At 44.6% G+C, this 15,163-nt stretch overlaps 1 protein-coding gene across 17 annotated transcripts in view; it reads left to right on the forward strand.

The window, feature by feature from the left end:
* Positions 1–8,513, forward strand: part of CADPS (calcium dependent secretion activator) — a 457,537-nt gene extending 449,024 nt beyond the window's left edge. For 11 of the 17 annotated variants that reach the window (XM_036331698.1, XM_036331680.1, XM_036331681.1 and 8 more), the window contains 2 exons: positions 4,097–4,201; positions 7,324–8,513. In XM_036331698.1, the coding sequence (XP_036187591.1) occupies positions 4,097–4,201; positions 7,324–7,503 (285 nt within the window). In that variant the 3' untranslated portion in view covers positions 7,504–8,513. The remainder of the gene's footprint in view (positions 1–4,096; positions 4,202–7,323) is intronic. The other 6 variants (XM_036331685.1, XM_036331684.1, XM_036331694.1 and 3 more) reach the window with 1 other exon arrangement.
* Positions 8,514–15,163: the final 6,650 nt, after the last annotated feature.

A 15,163-nucleotide genomic window follows, 5' to 3' on the forward strand; every position in this document is an offset into this window, starting at 1 on the left:
GCCTCCAGAATGGTTTAGTCGGTTCGGGGGATGGCCTATCAGAATTGCATTGCCAAGAGCTCCATGTGTCCTTTAAGACTTATGCTTGCCATTCCAGAGATACTCATTAGGAATCATGTGCCCCTGCACCGCACAGCTTTCCCCAGTGCCTGCTCTGCTTCCCCCCTTGTTTCCTGGTATTTCTTGGGAGGAAAGAGAGTGAGGGGAGAGGGGGGAGGATGATGACGATGGTGATGGTGGTGGTGGCAATGTTGGCAGCATTTACTGAGGCCTTTATCACATGCCAAGTACTGTGATGCGGGTTTTATGCATGTGACTTCATTTAGTCATCAAAAAGGAGGAAAGGCTGGTTAATCCCCATTTATTGGTCAGAAAACTGAGTCTCTGAGAATGTAAGTAACTTGTCCAAGATCACAAACTCAGGCAAGAGACAGGTGAGGTCTGCGCTTTTACTGCCCACATTGTAGGATGGGAGGAAGAAGAGGTAAATGGCACTATATTAGATCGGCCTCCAGCTTGTCTTCGAGCCCTCAGAAGTGGTTGCTGCTCCTGGATCAGTCCCCAACTTCCCCAGGGCCCGGTTGTCCTGCAGGCCACAGCTATGACAGGCGTCCTTTCTGGTTCCAACTACCAAACCCTTCCAGGATATCCCCAGAGGGCATACTGTACAGCTGTCGAGGGTGCGGGGATTTTATTTCTCCAGTACTTTTTTAGGATAAAATAACCTTACTTAGGAAGTTTCCAATGAATATACCCAAGTTAAAAGCAGGCAGCAAAGGAGCCGCAATTATACTTAAATACTCAGTGCATGTCATCAGCTCACAATTTTTATTCCTAAGGATTTAGAGAACATTTTGCCAAAACTGTAGTGCCCAGGTGTTAGAATATCTCTGGAAAAGGCTTATCTGAACCACAGAGAAAACAAAATGGGAAGAACTAAAAATGTTGTATTAATTTCCTCTTCAGAAGAATCATAACAAATCTGCTGTATTAGCATCAGTCTCAACTAAAGCGAACCTGGCGAGTAAGCCCTGCAAATTGCATGAGGAAGCAGAGGAGCCACCCAGAGGCCAGGAGCCGGCTGATCACTGTTTAACAGCGGGCTTTCTGGGAGGGAGAATGCCCTGGCCTGCGCCGTTAGCCTATTTCCATGGTGTAACTATTCCCACCATGGCCTATTTCCTGCCTACCAAGGTGCTACCCTGGATGTGAAGCGGGGAAGAGATGCATGGGACTAGCTCTCCTGGAGAGCACACCATTGTTCTAGCCTCTCAGGGAGGAGTGATCAGATAAGCCACTATTTCAGTCCGTGCTTCATCCTGGAGAATTGGACTCGCTCACTGTGTGACCTTGGGCCAGTTGCTTCACCTCTCTGGGCCTTTGTTTTCTCCTCTGCAAAGGGTAATATGAAAGGTCCCTTTCCCCTCTGCCATTTTAAAGTTCTAGAAGGCAGTGACTCCGGCTTTCTCCAACATCCAAATGCCTCTAAGCGCCTTTGCAGAAAACCAAGTTAGCACCGTGCTGCGCCAAACGTGCCGCCAACTTCATCTCCTGAGCAGAAGGTTTGGAAGGAGCGACTTCTCCCTTTTGCCTCTTTAAATGTGTAGCCAATGGGGCATCATCCACTTTTTACACTTCTCTTGCTGGATGTGAGATCCAGGAGGAATGGATGTTCCAGGGCTTGCTTGCTCTCCTGGGGTGGGAATCTGTGCGTGTGATCCACGGAGCCGCTGCGCTCTGCGGGGCCGCCCCGCCACCCTTTCCGCAGTGGGGAGCGTCCTGATGGTGCTCTACCTTTGTGTGTGTTTATTTTTTACTCTCTCAAAGCCATTTACAAGAGGGGGAGCCACTCTTGTAAAACAGGGGTGGGGGTCGTTATTTTTTCCTGGAAGGTGGCACGTCTCTCAGCAGAGAGAAAAGGCATGTCGCCCAAGGCTTGCTGGCAGTGAGCGGAGCCAGCGCCGCTTTGCCTGTTGTCACAGCCAACGCAAAATGCCACCTCTGCCTGGAAGCCAGGGCGCCACATTCCTCTTTGTGTCCCTGAGATGAGCCATCGTAAGGCTCTGGGCTGGCAGGCCTGGCCAGGAGGTCATCCGGGCCCCTTGAAGGTCCTCTTTCATCCCCAGGAGCTGGGGGTGGAGGGTATAGACTATAGAGGGATTGCTCATAACTCTCCAAATAGGTTATCCAAGTCCCCAGGTTGCATGTCAGAAACAGCCAGTAAATGAGGTTTGGGGTGAACACAAGAGCATCCCCAGCTGCCCAGAGTAAGGTCACACCAGTGACCCAGTGACACCCCTGTCCCCGGGCCTCTTCCCAACAAGCCCAAATCCAGTGACAGCACAGGCTCCAGATCCCAAGGCAGGAGGTGCCAAAAACACCCCAATAACCACTACCCCCCTGAAAAAAAGTTTCCGTAACATGTTCTCACTCCTAGAGGGGAAAACCTGTCCATGCCTGAAGCAGCCTGACCCGGCAAGCATCCCTCCACGGAGGGGAGCGCAGATCTCAAGACAGAAACCCCCACCCCCGCTGCCTGCTCCCTGGGGAGGGACAGAAGGTGCCTCCCCCGACAGCGTCGCCTCCTGATCTTTAAAAGAGCAGAAGTTGGCGGCGAGGCTGCGGCGCTGCCTTGACTGGGGCGTGTGGTCTCTGATGGCGGCTGGGCTCCAAGGAGAGCGCAGTTGGCTCTGCCGAGGAAGGAGCCCAGACATAAAAGATCTGCGAGAGGCCGCTGAGCGCCATGGCTGAGACGCCGCCGCTTCTTGCAAGGTGAAACTTGGCAGCTCTCCCTCGCAAGTAAAAACCCAAATTAATTTTCTTTAAGAAAATTAAGTCAGAAACAAGGCTTGGGAAAAACTGTGAGTGTTAGGCATAAACTGATTTTGGATGATCTTTAGGTGAGAAAGGGTGGAGTTACCATCAGAAACATGTTTTTATTTATGCTTTTCAAATCCCCACTGGTGTGCAGTGTATGTGTGTGTGTGTGTGTGTGTGTGCATATGTGTGTATGTGTGTTGGTTAGCATGAGCGTGTGCATCGTCTCAATTCTCTAACCACTCTTCTTTTCTTTTTTTTTTACATCTTTTCTGTGCCCAGTTCATATAGATGCCCAATAAATAACTCCATAGGTCCATCCACACCTTTTCATTTTATTTGTAAATTGTTTGGTATAAGCGGCAATGCGTAATGAAACCTGGTGAAGTTTAAAAGATTAGATTTTTTTTCATACTGACACTTCATAACACTGTTCATATGTCTCCGAGTGAGATTTATGAATATATGAGCAGTGCTGCCGAATTAAACCGCACCAGAGACTTCCTGCTCCACAGGGGTGGCAGTCTAAAGTGACACAGCTTCAAGCATTTTTCACAGACAAGAAGCAAAATTTAACCCCCTTCAGGGGAAGTATGATTTCAACAGCTTGAAATGAGCTCATTTCTAGATGGTTTTTTTTCTCTCACCTTCCATAATTTTTTGGTGTTAAGATTAAAACAGATTGCACAGCCCATGTAAGGGCACGGAAGAGGCCCAGAGTATAATTTGGCCATTAAAGAGAAACCCTCTTTCATTGTCTTGATCCAAACACCTCAGCGAGGAAAATGAAAGTAAACTTGGTCCTAGATTTTTATAAGGCTCTTAACCATGATTCTTGGAGTTGTCCTTAGCAGACGAAGGCTGGATGTTTCAAAAGGTAAGTCGTAAGTGGCATCAGTTAGCTCAGTGGAGAAGCCCTATCTCCTGGGCACCAAGACAATAGCATTAGGAAATAAACAGAGACTTGAGTCTCCAGTGAGAAAAACTGACCAACAAAACGGAGAATCAGAAGAGAAAGTGTGATCTATATGAATTGATCATACAGTACATGAGGTGTCTATCGTGGAGGGATTCTGTTTTACATTCAGAGTCCAGACCCATCTCTTTTAGTCTGGTCTGGTCTCTTGAGATTGTGTGTCAATGATTGTTCATGATCTCTATGCTCTCGAATCCTCTTTAACCATTTTGTTTCCCCTTGGAACGGAGTGGGGTGCCTGCCCCTCTCTGCTCTATAAACGCCCATGACGTATTGCTGGAGAACTTTTGTCTCTCTTTTCAGCAATGGTACAACAGCTCCATGAGTGTGATCTGCACCTGGTTGACGGACCGGATGGACTTACAGCTTCACATTTATCAGTTGAAAACACTAATTAGGATGGTAAAGGTAAAAGAAAAGCATTCTTCTTCTTTGCAAATAGCTTACTGAAATGCGTTTCATTGGCACACTGCAGAACTTCCTTAACACAAGGCATGTGGGTTTACATTCAAACAAGATGATTTCCACAACAGTATCTCATGCAAGAAAAACCTCTCAAGTTATTGTGGGATGCATGGTTCATTTATTCCTCGGACGGCACAGGAAAATTTAAGAGAAAAGAATTTGACATGTTTTCAAGGCTGCAAAAGTACTTTATGTATTTGCCATGTAAAAATACCACAGGGGCCTTCGCACCCTTTGCATTATACTTTCAGAAGCTGACTTTTGGTTCCACCATGCTAATCACGTCAGTTACCAATTTTATTTATGGTTGAATTAAATACGTTTTTGCCACAATTGATTTAATAGAAATACTTACCTCCAGCTATTTCTAAAATATGTCCTGAGATCATTATCAGGATGCAAATCAATATTGTTCTGTCGTTAATTGAAGTAGTTTCTCTGACAATGCCTGTGTGCGACCCAATGGAAAGGCTCACAAAGGTGAGATCACATACCCTGAAAGTAGCTTTTCTCCTGTTCTTGCGTGTGTGCCTTGGACTAATGATAATTATTTCAGCGTGAAATCTCAGTGGTTTACATGAAATAATAAGATCACAGAAGGGGGTAAATACGTTTTTGATCATTTCAGTTTCCATTCGATGCTTCTCTGTAGCAGGTTTAAAAACAGTTGTATGCAAAAGTCTCGTTCAAAGTCTCTTTCAAAATATGTTAGCAATAAAAACGAAGCTGAATTTATATTTCTTAACAGTTTGCCAAAGGTCCCTCCACCCCTGCTACCCCACCCCCGCCCCCCACCTCCTTTTCTTAGTCTCCTTCGGATTAGCGCCATTTCACTGAGGTGCTCCTCTCCCCAGTGCGGACAAAACCAGCTACTGTTCTGTTGAGTGTAATTATTATCATCTGTGCGTGATCCGGCAGCGTCCACCCAGGGGAGGTTACAGCAGTGCACGGCCGCTCTTAAAGAATATGTCCACTCGAACTGTGCCCCAACAGAATTTTCACATTTTTTATTTCAGTTCCTTAAAGCAAATTCACTCAGCCATATTGTTTGACTACCTGGATTCCATTTTCTGGGTATACATTCTCTTTGGGGGAATTTCTGTTTGACCCTACTGAATAGACATGAAAAGGAGACATTAATTTTAATATTTTAAAATATCTTCCCACTACTAATATCTCCAGGTCTATATTGGGAATGTTGGAGTTAGCACTATTTTATTAAGAAAAAAAAATATGTCAGAGAGGAGGTTTATTCTTAGCCTTCTGGGGGAAAAAGACATGAACCATAGAGAGGGGACACAGAAACATCACTGTCAAAGGACCCCTTCACTTTTTTCAAAAGTGGGCCCGACCGCCCTTAACTAGAGCCTCAGTATGGGGGGGTGGGGGGAGGGGAGGCGGAACTCACCTCCTCTTTACAAAGTACGTTACCCAGAGTCTCCTTCTCCGAGGCAGACGTCAGAAGGTACCTGGCTTGCTTTCCCGCCTCTGTAGGTATCCACCCAGCCATTCATTATTCAGCAGCATTTCCTCATCCATCCAACATGGGACAAACATTAGTTGAACTTATATAGTACAAGATGGAGGACTGAAAAGTAATGAGATGCAGTCCCTGCCCAGCTGGAGAACACACTGCTCTGGAATACGCATAAAAGGGAGAACACTCAAGTGCTTTCCACCTTTTAAAACAATTAAGTTATGCTTAAGTATCCGCAGGATAAATGAAAAGTACAGAACAAATCAGGTTAACTGCCTGGTGCCTGGTACCTGGTACCTACATTTACCCAGCCTCCTGGCTTTGCCCCTCAAGGTGAAGACAGTTCAGGCAGCTACCTAGAGAGCTAGCATGTCCATCCACACGTAGGGTGACCTCCTAACTTAGTGTCAGAACCAGGTCACTTTTCAGGGGGAAAGCAGGTGCTATGAAAAGTCAGGCCAGGACAGCAGGTATAAGCTGGCCAAGTAGATATGGAGTCATCCTGTCAATCATCTTATATGATTGGCCTTTGCGAGCTGGATGCATTCGATAGTTAACTGTGCAGTCATTACAACGCATGACCTTCAGGAGGGGTTGACACTGGGACTGGGACACTATGCCTGCTTTAGAGGGCGTTGCAGTGTGTCCCCGGTCCTTCTCTCCTCCCGTAACAAGTTCCCCATGTCAGTAGGGAAGCAAACAGCAGACTCACAGCTAAATGAGATGCAGTGTGACGGGAAGAGCTGTAGCTGGAGAGAGACTCTCTCAGTGCAATTCCCTACGAAGGAGACGACAGCCAGATGCCTCTGGTCATGTTCAATTAACGCTAAGGGATTTCTAGAAAAACAGTCCGTGGGCTACCTAAGGAAATCCGAGAGAAACTGCCTGGAGGAACAAAGAAAGAGTCTGTGGTACAGTAATCCCAAACCAGTCATCTTGAAAGGGGGCCAGATTTCTTCCCTGAGACCCTGAAGTTGTGAGCGGGAGAGACGTGCTTCTTTCCCAAGGAGATGAGACATGAGTCACATGCCTGCAACATGCGGGCGAGGCTCTAGCGCTCCGTCTCCCGCAGTCCTTGCTGCGCCTAATAGGCTTCCCACACCACATGCCTATGTCTGTCTTGTGAGCGAGACAGAGGGCCATGCAGTTACGAGCCTCAAAAATACTAAAGACCAGACTGCAACACGAATCGCAAAATACCATAATCACTCGATCCATAATTTATATGCTAATAGCCCTTTACACTGTCTCTCATATCCTATTATAATACCGTAGGAGAAAGAACCAGACCTTCCCCCCCCCAAAAAAAAAAGGAACCAAAACAATTCTGGAACATTTCCCTTTGTGGAACTGAATAAACACAAGCTTATGTTCTTTGCTTTGTCTCATCTAATACAGTGTATCCTGTCACAGTGTCTCATGTTCTGTCACTCAACAAGCCTGTTTCGGTGCCAGTGCAATCTGAGCGTGGTGGCTTTTCATTTGACCACTCGTGAAGTGTGACTGCGGCTGACGGCCAGTGTTCTCACACCCCACCTGCTCTGTCCTGTCCCTCCCCTCCCTGATCCCTGCATCTCTTCCTCCCTAGAAAACCTACAGGGACTTCCGATTGCAAGGGGTCCTGGACTCGACCTTGAACAGCAAGACGTATGAAACCATCCGGAACCGTCTCACTGTGGAGGAAGCCACGGCGTCAGTGAGCGAGGGCGGCGGCCTGCAGGGCATCAGCATGAAGGACAGCGACGAGGAGGACGAAGAGGACGATTAGAAGGCCCGGGCCTGGACCCTGTAACCAATGCATGTCCTTAGTCTGTTAGTTACCCCCTTAGGGAATTTTCTGTCCCCCCCACCACACCCATGAGATGTTTACCAATACAATTGCCATTTTAGCTCTGTGGTATCAAGATTAGCAAATGACCTTCAAGCCCCCCCATCTCCTGACCCATGACTATATGTTTACAGCGATCTGGAGCACCATTCTTTAAGTCCTGTTCATGGAGAACACGTAGTCCCACTGCTAGGCGTGTCCCTGTGCCAGCAAAATCAAATGATGCTTCATTAACGTACCGTGTATGCGTTGACAGTGAATGGATGTGAGGGCCAGTTCACCCCATACTTTCACTTCTTTGTTTCACGTATGTGGATGTCAGTTATTTAAATGAATATAATAAATATTTAACTAAGACACATAGTTCCGCTTTGTTTTCTGAGAAACAAGAGGCAACACTCCAACAACCAACGTTTGGTTCTCTCTGTTCCCTTCAAGCTGAAAAATGAACCCCTGGCGACCTTGTTACCACCCTTTCATTTCTCCTTATAGTCAGCCAAAACAGGATGGCTACGTACCTGTAGGTTGATCCTCCTCATTGCCATGGCAAAGGTTATCCCACCGAGACTCCACATCAAGCACAGTTCAGAGCAACTGTCTTCTGTCCAACTTTATCCTATTACATGTTACATTATGCTTTTCTGTTTCAATAACCATGTATGTAAAAAACGGAGTATTTAAATTACAACCCTAGACTATACCTGTGTTTATAATAAGATATGGGTATTTCCCTCAGTAGACTGTAACCATGATTTCAATGGTTTGGTTCCACCTGTTTTTTATATCTGTCATGTACATTGCATTTTGACCTGTAACTGCACGACCCTGGGGTCCGCTGCAGAGCTTTCTTTCTGTGTAAACTAGTGGATCCATCCTGCTTTTGCCTTATATAAAGCCTACAGTTATGAAAGTGTGAACAACTGTGGCTTCTCAATAAAGAACTATTCAAACGTCCGAAGAATACACTTGTGAGTCTTTTTCCCTCTGTCTCCTGGAGGCAGAACTGAAACACATGAAGCGGGAAGAGGTGGGGACGGGAGGGAGGAGTGGTTTTCCTCGCGCACGCTCTCACCTGCTGGACTGGGTCGTTTTCTGAGCTCGTCTTCACGAGGGACAGCCGGAAACTTGGTGAATTCAGCCTCCACTGATGCAGAGTCTGCGGGCATTTGGACATGTTGGGCAGATTACACTTGCATTACAGGATAAATAAGGGTTTGCGAAGCAAGGGAGTCGTGTAAACGAGAGAAATGTTTCTCCTGTGCGCAGAGAAGGCCAACAAACTGTTTTTAAGCTCCACTGTAACAGCAGTGTTTGCATTCAAACAAAGCGTGTGCCAATTATATATGATTCTTATATATTTGTTACAGCATTTTACAGGGTGCTCTGCGATGTGGAGCGCGTCTCTCTTTCCCCAGCCTTGTCAGCACTGTACTCACCTGGGTCTGAAAGAAACCAAGGCGGCGTCGCCTGGTCTCTGTCATCTGTGATTGTCCCTAAGTCAGGCTGACCTTGCCCGGGGCTGACCGAGGTTTAGGCGAAATGACCGCTTTTCCAATAGGACCAGGCACAGTGCTCACCACTTGCTCTCTACAAACCAACCCCTCTGAATAGCACCGCCCGCTCTTGTTTAATCCTCGACGTCTGCAGGTGCAAACCACAGTACTCCTTGCCCTTGGTGGGATTATAAGAAAAACTCTCACTTGTTGAGCAGCTCTTCTCTGTCAGGCAATCTGCATCTATTACCTCATTTAAATATCACAACAAACTTGAGAGGAGAGGACTGTTATTATCCTGGTTGTAAATGAGAACATTGAAATGAGAAAGGTTAAGGTAACTTGCCCAGCCTTGGCCCAACTCCCTGTTGAAACGTGAACCCAGAGGACCTGGTGCTATGAGTGGTGGGATGCATCATTCAGGGGGGAACGATCTTTGCCCAATGGCACCACGTTAAGTCAGTGTGACAACATTTTTATCAGGTTATTTGTATTATGTTCTGAGTTGCAAATTAAAGCATATTTCCTGCAACAATGACAATTAAAAAAAATGTGCAAGTAAAGAGGAAGCATCTGCCTGCTGTATGAAAGTGGAAAAGAAAAAAAATGCGCAGGAACTCTGGGAGAGAGCAAACTGAGCGAGTCAGATAACTTACCAAAAGGCACGGTCCAGGAGGCATAAAGAGACGCAGTCATAAAGACTGTCTCCAAAACCAAGGTTAAAACATTTCCTTCAACAGGAGACTTCCTCACAGCCTCCCAGTGAGGGGCGTGGTGAGCAGTGGTCCCGGAAGGGGGCTGTGGGGAGGACGTGGCATCAGAAGAGATCAGAGAGGAAGGACTGGCCAAGGTTAAGTCACGATTATCCTAGACACTCAAAGCTGAGAAGGAGGCAGTGTTGGTATCTTGATCTTTCTTTTTTTTTTTTTTTATTCCTTTGGGACAAAATCTTAAGTTTTCTGTTCTTTGCTTTTCATTATTTTTTATTAAAATATAATAGACATACAGAAGAGTGCACAGATCTTAAGTGTACAGCTCAGTGATTTACCACAAACAGAACACACTCATGGAACACCACCAGGTCATAAACAGAAGGTAATGGACACGCCCAGGCATACCGATGCCCAGGCCCTTTCCCCATCTCTACCCCCTCCTTACTCTCCAGGGGTAACCACCATCCTGATTTCCAGTTGCATTCGTTGAATTGAACCCTTACATCATTAGAATCACAGCATATATCCTCTAGCGTCTGTTTTCTTTTTGCTCTACATTAGATTGTTGGTGTAGCTGTGGTTCATTTCTTTTCACTACTCTATATTCCAAAGTATGACATTACCACAAGTTTAGTTATTCATGTGAAAGTGTGTGGTTGTTTTTTAGTTTGGGGCTATTAGGAATAATGCTGCCACGAATTTCATTGCACATGTCTTTTGATGCAATTGCCTGGTGATGGGTAAAGGCATGTTCATTTTTAGGAGACACTGCCAGTTTTCCATGGAGGTGAACAGAGTTATACTCTCACCAGCAGGGAAGCAACATCCTGGCAACACTAGGTATTGCCACTCTTTTTAATTTTTATCATCTTGGTAAGTGGTGTAGCGGTGTATAATTGTAGTTCACTTGATTATAAAAATGGAGTCCATACATATGCTTTATAACATATGTATGAGCAGTGGGTTATCTCTCTTGGGAAACTCGTGTTTCTTTCCCTCCCCCTTTTTTTTATTTTAGAGTGAGGAAGGTAGAGAGTGAAAGAGAGATACAAACATTGATCATTTGCCTCCCGTATGCCCCCTGACTAAGGATCGAACCCTCCACGTAGGCATGTGCTTTGACTGGGAATCGAACCCTCGACCCTTCGGTGCACAGTGAGGCATAGAGGTGTTGATGGAAATGTTAACCTGATGGAAAACATTCACTGTACAGTGGGGCCTTGACTTACAAATGTCCCGACTAACAAGTTTTTCGAGGTACGAGCTGTCTCTCGGCCGATTTTTTGCTTTGAGTTGCTAGCTAAAATTCGGGTTATGAGCCAGCTTCAGATACCCCACCGCTAGTTGGCGCAGCGAACGTCACAGTGAACGCCACAACATCAGCCCAGCATCACGTGTCTCACTTGTTCACTGCTGATTTGACATACGAGTAATTTGAGTTACGAGCTCCGTCACGGAACGAATTAAACTCGTAAGTCAAGGCCCCACCGTATAACAATCAGGGCACATACTGATCAGCACTGCCAGAAACAGCCAGGCTCTCAACCTTCCTAATGCCACGACCCTTTAATACAGTTCCTCATGTTGTGGTGACCCCCAATTTCATTGTTACAAATGGAACATAATTAAAGCATAGTGATTAATCACAAAAACAATATGTAATTATATGTTTTCCGATGGTCTTAGGCGACCCCTGTGAAAGGGTCGGGACCCACAGGTTGAGAACCGCTGCATCTAACCCCTTTCTCTCATCAGCCAACAGGACCTTCCTAAAAGGCAAGTGCCACTTGTCCCTCCTTCAGTTGAAAGCATCCAATGGCTCCCCTCGCTCACAGAATGAATCCTAAGGTCACTAAGGTGGTGTGCACGGCCATGCCCACCCCTCCAGCTTCCTCTGTTAACGCTGCTCCTCTCACTCTGGGTGTCAGCATCCGCCACCATCTTTCACTTCCTCCTGTGCACCATGGTTCTTCCCACCTGGATCCCTCCCCCTCAGCACCTCATCTCATCCTTCAAATCCAGCTAAATTTGGCTTCCCCAGAAAGCCTTTCCAAACCCCACCCTCAAGTCTGTGTCCATTTCCCTGGCAAATACCCTAACACTGTACTTCTCTCTCTGCATTTCCATCACACTCTTCATGCCTGGGTATTTGCAGAATTGCGTGTTGCATGCAGCATTTCTCTGACTCAGGAAGGTGTGGCCTATGCCAGTTCCCCTACTCTACCTTCATTGCATTTACTAAATCTACGACTAATAAGTGAAATCTACACATACAAAACTGTAGATGATCTGATTACTATTCTCTTAGAACCTTTAGTCTAGGTCAGTGGTCGGCAAACTCATTAGTCAACAGAGCCAAATATCAACAGTACTTCTTCAGAATAGACTCACCCAGGCTGAAAATCAACTTCTTCACATGGGCCACCAAGTTTCAATCGCACTGTACGTGCGCGCCCGCACATGGTATTTTGTGGAAGAGCCACACTCAAGGGGCCAAAGAGCCACATGTGGCTCATGAGCCACGGTTTGCCGACCACTGGTCTAGGTAATATGAATCTTCAAAGGATTCAAGTAGATTAACTACTAGAAGATTCAGAGGGGGAGAAGGAAGGATGGCTTCTAGCAGAGGCGGGCCTTGAATAGCACAGAGAGAGGACAGGAAAGGGTGTAAAAGAAAGCAGAGAGAGCTGAGGGGATGTGCCGTTGGCTGAAGCTGTTTTCTTCTTTGATGCATTCCCAGTGCAGCTAGTAAACGCTCAACAAATACATGTTGACTTAAGACGGCAATGACTATGCTCAGTGTGCTAGAGAAGGTTTGTGCAGGGCATTGGGAAAGACTAGGGTGGGAAAGGTGGGTTCAGGTTTCAAAGGAGGACATTTAGTTTCACCGAGTTTGGGTTTGTCTGTCTGAATAACAGAGAGCTAACCAGTATTTTTATTTTTTCAAAATATTTAGAGACATTTTTTAAGTTTAAAAAATCAAATAGAGAAGAATTATATGAAACAAAAAGTTGAAGCCTCTTCCTTCCCCAACCCATTTCCCCAAAGTAGCCATTGCTAACAGATGGGCACATATTCTTCCACATATGTTCAAATCACATACAAGTATATTGGAGATATATATATATATATATCCACCATCCAATATCCAGTTGGATATACTTATATATTTTATGTATTTATATTTTTAAATGTATTTTCACAAATGGGATTCATCCTCAGCCCACTAAAGCAAATCAAATTTTTCAATTATCAAGGTAAAATCATTTTCATGTCTGCACATATAGATTTTCCATATTACTTTTCATGGTTGTGCCATATTTAAGGAGATTTTCTGGCCAAAGAAGAAACAAGAACAAAGTAAAGCAAATTGAAAATCCAGGAAGAAATTTAGGATGGATTGAAACACAATGGAGGAAATGACCATCTGTGGAAGTGACCCCAGAGACTGTTTGAAATGTGTGACTGAAGAATTTCTGAAAGCCCCCAAATTCAATCTCCACCTAACTGCACTGTATTATAATTATCTGTTCATGTACTCGTCTCCCCACTAGGCTGCCAGCTTCTGAGGTCAGGGACTATGTATCCATTTGTGTTTGCCAATCTGATGCCTTGGATATAGTAGGCATTCAATAATGTTGGTTGAATTGAATGAGTGAACATTGGAGGCACACTTGAGTATGATCAAGAACAAGAAAGCATAAACTAAATGTATTGCAATATACTTCATCGATAAAGAAACAATCACTAAATGAGGCAACTTTAGGAAAACCATCCACCTCTCACTATCATGACCTGAATTTCCAGTTAAGTATGAGCAGTCATGCCATGAAGGGTTCCATCATTGTTGTTTCAGCGTAAATTTTAGTAAGTTCATTTTACTTAAATTTTAAACTCCAAAATAAATGTGTTCTTCATGGCCAATTTCCATCAGCACATGATTTAAAAATCTGAACTAACAGCAAATTATGCACAATTCTGTAATTCTTGATAAACAAATTTTTTAAAAATTAATAGTCATCTTTTATTCAAGATTTTGTTTCTTTATTTAAATACTAAAATTATCATCTGTTTTCCTTCGCATGAGACCATGCATTTCATCCAAAGTTGTAAATCTGCATTTGTTGTAACTAAGCAAAACATGAGAAAAGGACCAGTGATGGTGCGACCTGCCAGCAGAGCTCTCTACCCTGACAACAGCACGCTGAGGTCAAAGAGGAACATTGCACGACAAAGTGATCACGGCACCAGCTAATGGGATGAAATGATCACCATTCACCCACATGACTGCAAGCTAAGGAATGTAAAGGCAACGATGAGCCAAAGAAGTACACAAATAAGATTTTTTTTCTTATTTCCTAAGAATTGATAGCGCGGTGGCAAAAAGCAACTGTAAACATGGTTAGGCTGGCATATTTCCCTCTGTCCATCAGAAACAAGTTGGCTTGTTTCCTGGATGGTGAATACAATTTCAAAGAATAAACAAGGCTTTGCTTAAATCTTCAAGCAGGAAACATGTAATTGAAGATGGTACAAATTTCAGAGAAAGTGTTGGAAATTTTGGAATGTACTTATAAGAAAATCAAAGGCAACCTAACAAGACAAATACTGGTGGTATTTGGTGTGTAGAAAAGTAAAGTTTATATGGAAGCTATGACTAAGTTTCAAATTTTAATGTCACTATATATTTTTTAATATATTTTGTTATTTTAGAGAGAGAGGAAGGAAGAGAGAGAGAGAGAGAGAGAGAGAGAGAGAGAGAGAGAAACATCAATCGGTTGCCTCATGTACATGCCCCACCACACCATGACTGGGGACCGAACCTGCAACCTGGGCATGTACCCTGACCAGGCATTGAACCAGTGACCTTTCATAGGCCAATGCTCAACCAACTGAGCCACACCGGCCAGGGCTTAATGTCACTATATTATTGTGAATGGGACTACTTACTGAACTATGCAACTCACTCAGTCTCCTCAAACACCTCCTGAAACAGGGTTTTGAACACAATAAATTCCCCCACAGTATCCTTTGGTGTAATTAATTTCATTGTGAATAAAAAGTACCCTTCAGAAAAATCAAATATCAAGATTTAGACTAAAAATTCCAGAGTGTATGGAGAATATTGACATTGCAATGTCCTTGGGAAGTTGAATTCTTTAGAAGATGCTCAGTGAAACCACCATCTCTAGTTGTGTGATGCTGAAAGTTGGAACTTCTCTGAAATGATGTGTGGCAGGGTGTGGAGGTGAGTTTCTCTCCAAAACTCAAGATAGTTCTGACAAAATAATTCCGGAGACATTAATGATCTCTGAATCAAGAAAGTAGATTTCCTTCTGCATTGATAGCAAGTAAAGCCATCTCTGATATACTTCTTTTCCAACTCTTAGTCAA

This window comes from Myotis myotis, unplaced genomic scaffold, assembly GCF_014108235.1.
Source record: "Myotis myotis isolate mMyoMyo1 unplaced genomic scaffold, mMyoMyo1.p scaffold_m19_p_13, whole genome shotgun sequence".
NCBI lineage: Eukaryota > Metazoa > Chordata > Mammalia > Chiroptera > Vespertilionidae > Myotis > Myotis myotis.